Source organism: Spizellomyces punctatus (genome assembly GCF_000182565.1).
Source record: "Spizellomyces punctatus DAOM BR117 chromosome Unknown supercont1.2, whole genome shotgun sequence".
Classification (NCBI taxonomy): domain Eukaryota; kingdom Fungi; phylum Chytridiomycota; class Chytridiomycetes; order Spizellomycetales; family Spizellomycetaceae; genus Spizellomyces; species Spizellomyces punctatus.
Genome location: NW_015971538.1, coordinates 1,299,995 through 1,302,786, shown reverse-complemented (window position 1 = coordinate 1,302,786; position 2,792 = coordinate 1,299,995). Strand labels below are relative to the sequence as shown.

At 49.2% G+C, this 2,792-nt stretch overlaps 2 protein-coding genes across 2 annotated transcripts in view; one reads left to right on the top strand and one right to left on the bottom strand.

The window, feature by feature from the left end:
- Nucleotides 1–238: 238 nt before the first annotated feature.
- SPPG_01382 (uncharacterized protein) lies at nucleotides 239–1,632 on the top strand (the record flags this gene model as incomplete). The annotated part of the gene is made up of 3 exons (XM_016749702.1): nucleotides 239–979; nucleotides 1,064–1,207; nucleotides 1,307–1,632. The coding sequence occupies 3 exons, from the start codon at nucleotides 239–241 to the stop codon at nucleotides 1,460–1,462; spliced, it is 1,041 nt and encodes a 346-aa protein (XP_016611971.1). The 3' UTR covers nucleotides 1,463–1,632.
- The window catches only part of SPPG_08930 (uncharacterized protein), a gene marked incomplete at both ends in the record, with an annotated part of 2,479 nt that continues 1,317 nt past the window's right edge, over nucleotides 1,631–2,792 (bottom strand). The window contains 3 exons of the mRNA XM_016757079.1: nucleotides 1,631–1,796; nucleotides 1,863–2,283; nucleotides 2,342–2,755. Of these exons, the coding sequence (XP_016611970.1) occupies nucleotides 1,631–1,796; nucleotides 1,863–2,283; nucleotides 2,342–2,755 (1,001 nt within the window). The remainder of the gene's footprint in view (nucleotides 1,797–1,862; nucleotides 2,284–2,341; nucleotides 2,756–2,792) is intronic.

The window sequence follows — 2,792 nt, the reverse complement described above, 5'->3', positions numbered from 1 at the left end:
GGAGGCTACGGTCCACTTGGTGCGCAGCGAACCATCAATCGTAACATTTCGATATCCTGCTGAGCCAACCTCTCATGTCCCGTTTGCTCTGGGAAGGAGTAACAATGTCGACAGCACTTTACCAACTTGCTTGCCCATTCGGTCATCGCAAGCCGTAAATCTGATACGACCACTATCCCATCTTGAGACCAAGTCGACACATCAAAATTCCAATCGCAATTCCTGGGATCACCGTGAGATGCAATATCCTCAGTACAGTTACCCCACGGCTGGTGGCCTCGAGGTTACGCCGCCATACTATTCAGTACCGCCACCTCTAACAAACGAGCGCTTGTACACCTATCACTCAGAATCCAAACATGTCCCGCAACCCGAAACCTACTTTGATTCTCATGAACATCCTTCAGCCCTTGAGCCACTTCAAATCAGCGAGCAATCCGTGCTGTCCTCTTATGATACCTCATACGATTCAATACTACCATCACTGAGCTCCTCCAAACCAGGAACCTCTTCGCATACATATCACATCGACACCATGGACGCCGGGTCGTCTACTGAAGTACACCTACCATATGGCATCCATTACGCCCCCTCTTCCTCGCATGTGCAATACCTTCACACTCCCCAAGCCCAAGCGTCCTCTCCAATTATCCACGTGCAGGAGCCTGAGGTCATTGAAAAATTGCCATCCACTGGCAGCTCTTCTTCCGACAATACCCAAAATTTGAAACCCAAAGGAAGCACATCCGGGCGAAGAAGGCCCTGGCAAGGCACTCTACAATTCTCGGCTTCCGGCCGCCCACGCAGCAAACCCATGTCGCAGGTCATGTCTAGCGGCCTTCTCGATCCTGTGACGGGTGTCCTCCAGACAGGCGATGCACTGGCTGCTAGCTTTTCTGTAGCGGAAAAGGTCAAGAAGACGTACCCTTGCCGTGAAGAAGGTTGCGGAAAAATCTTTTCAAGAATGTTTAACTTAAAGGTAACTTTTATTCATTCTACCAATCTGTTCCGATTTTACCAGACATGCCAACTTTACTCTCTCCCTTTTTTTCGGATTGTTCAGTCACACATGCTTACTCACACCGGCGCTCGCCCGTTTCCTTGCGACCACTGCGATCTCACCTTCCGACGAAAACATGATCTCATCCGACATACCAGAAGTCTACATTCCGATACAAAGCCCTTCAGCTGTCCTATTTGTCACCAGGTATGTGTATCCCAAAAGATACAATGGGAGACAAGTTCTGGTTTACTTAACGACCCACGCGATCGGCTTACCTAAGCGATATTTTTAATTATCTGCTAGGTCTTTGCCCGGACGGATGCCCTCAAACGACACATGTTGGTGGAAGAAAAGAACGCCATGGAGCTTTCGGCAAGTCCCCCTCGAGCCGGGACAGGGCATCAGGCAAATTCCAAACCTCCCCCTGCCCGACAATCCCCCTCATTTGGCACTGACTAGCCCGAACTGCTGCTTGAATGTCTTTGTATAAAGTACTTTATGTGTTTTGACCTCGTGTAGTTATTAGAAACCATATAAATAATGGCAATTGTGCGCAAAGAGGATTGTTCTCCTTGCGATATTGCAGTCAGCAGGCAAATTGGGCAACAGTAGTGGAATCAAGATCCCTTATTCCTCTCGTGTATCTGGAGCACTTTCAGAACCACCATCGTTTTCTTGGTCTTCGTCTACCCCTTCACCATTTCCTCCGTCCTCGACTGCGTTTCCTTCATCTGCAGCCCCAGCTCCGAAACCAGCCCAACCTCCAAACAAACGCAATTGAGCGATTGTATCCCTGCAAGGTGGGAATGTACAGTGAGCAGTCAGCCAGCAAGCGTTAACGCGCAAAATCCGAACAGACCTCAGTCCTGCCATCCAATCCGGATTTGGATTCTCCTCTGTCGCAGGCGGAAACAGTCCTGGTAAGGCTTCCTGTGCGGCACGAATGGTGGCAGCGACATTCTCATCCCCATCAGCGTCGATAAGTTCATTTGGCGGGTTTAACACAGCCTCAGCCATATTAGCCAAATTTCGAATGTCCTCTGGTTGCCCTTCGCCGCCGGCACCGTTCTGGTCCCTGTTCACGTTCATCCATGGTAACAAATTTCGCAGCAGACCAGTGAGAAATCCCATGTCCGAAAATGGGTTGTTCTCTGACCGTGAGCTGTTTTCGTAATCCGAATAAGGAGACGACGGAGCATTTTCTGGTGGAAGAGGGTCATAAGCTTGGACACCGGATGCAACAGCTTCCGGTGGCAATGCAGCGCTAATGGAAGGGAAATCTACGGAAGAGCATGTCAAAATAATGCAAAACCCTCATGGACGGCAGGCGAGTCTTACCGGAGATGAAAATATGTCTAGAAAGATTGCGAGGAACGCCATCATGGTATTGCTCTGCCCGAACACGTCGTCCCTCTTCAATCTCCTGATCGTTCCGGTTAAGCTTATCTATAGTTGCTGCGACATTCTGTCGCAGCCACGCCAGCACTTCCGGGACTTTCCATAAGGAATGATTTCTCTCTACGTAAAGGTCTATTAACAATTGCAGTGAATCAGGAGTATCGTTCGACAGGAAGTAAGCATCGCCAGACACTCTTGAGTCGCTTGTGGCCGTCTTTTCGTATAGACCAGCGACAACAGAGGGGAACCAAGCGATAGCTTTTTGCAGCATACATGAACTAGCACTATGGTCCTTTGGGTAGATTGTAAGCTGTCTTATCAATAGCTGTGTTCGAATAGGAAAGAGTAAAGTACCTTCCCTTCTTGGTTCTCCAATTCCCATGTCGCCAAG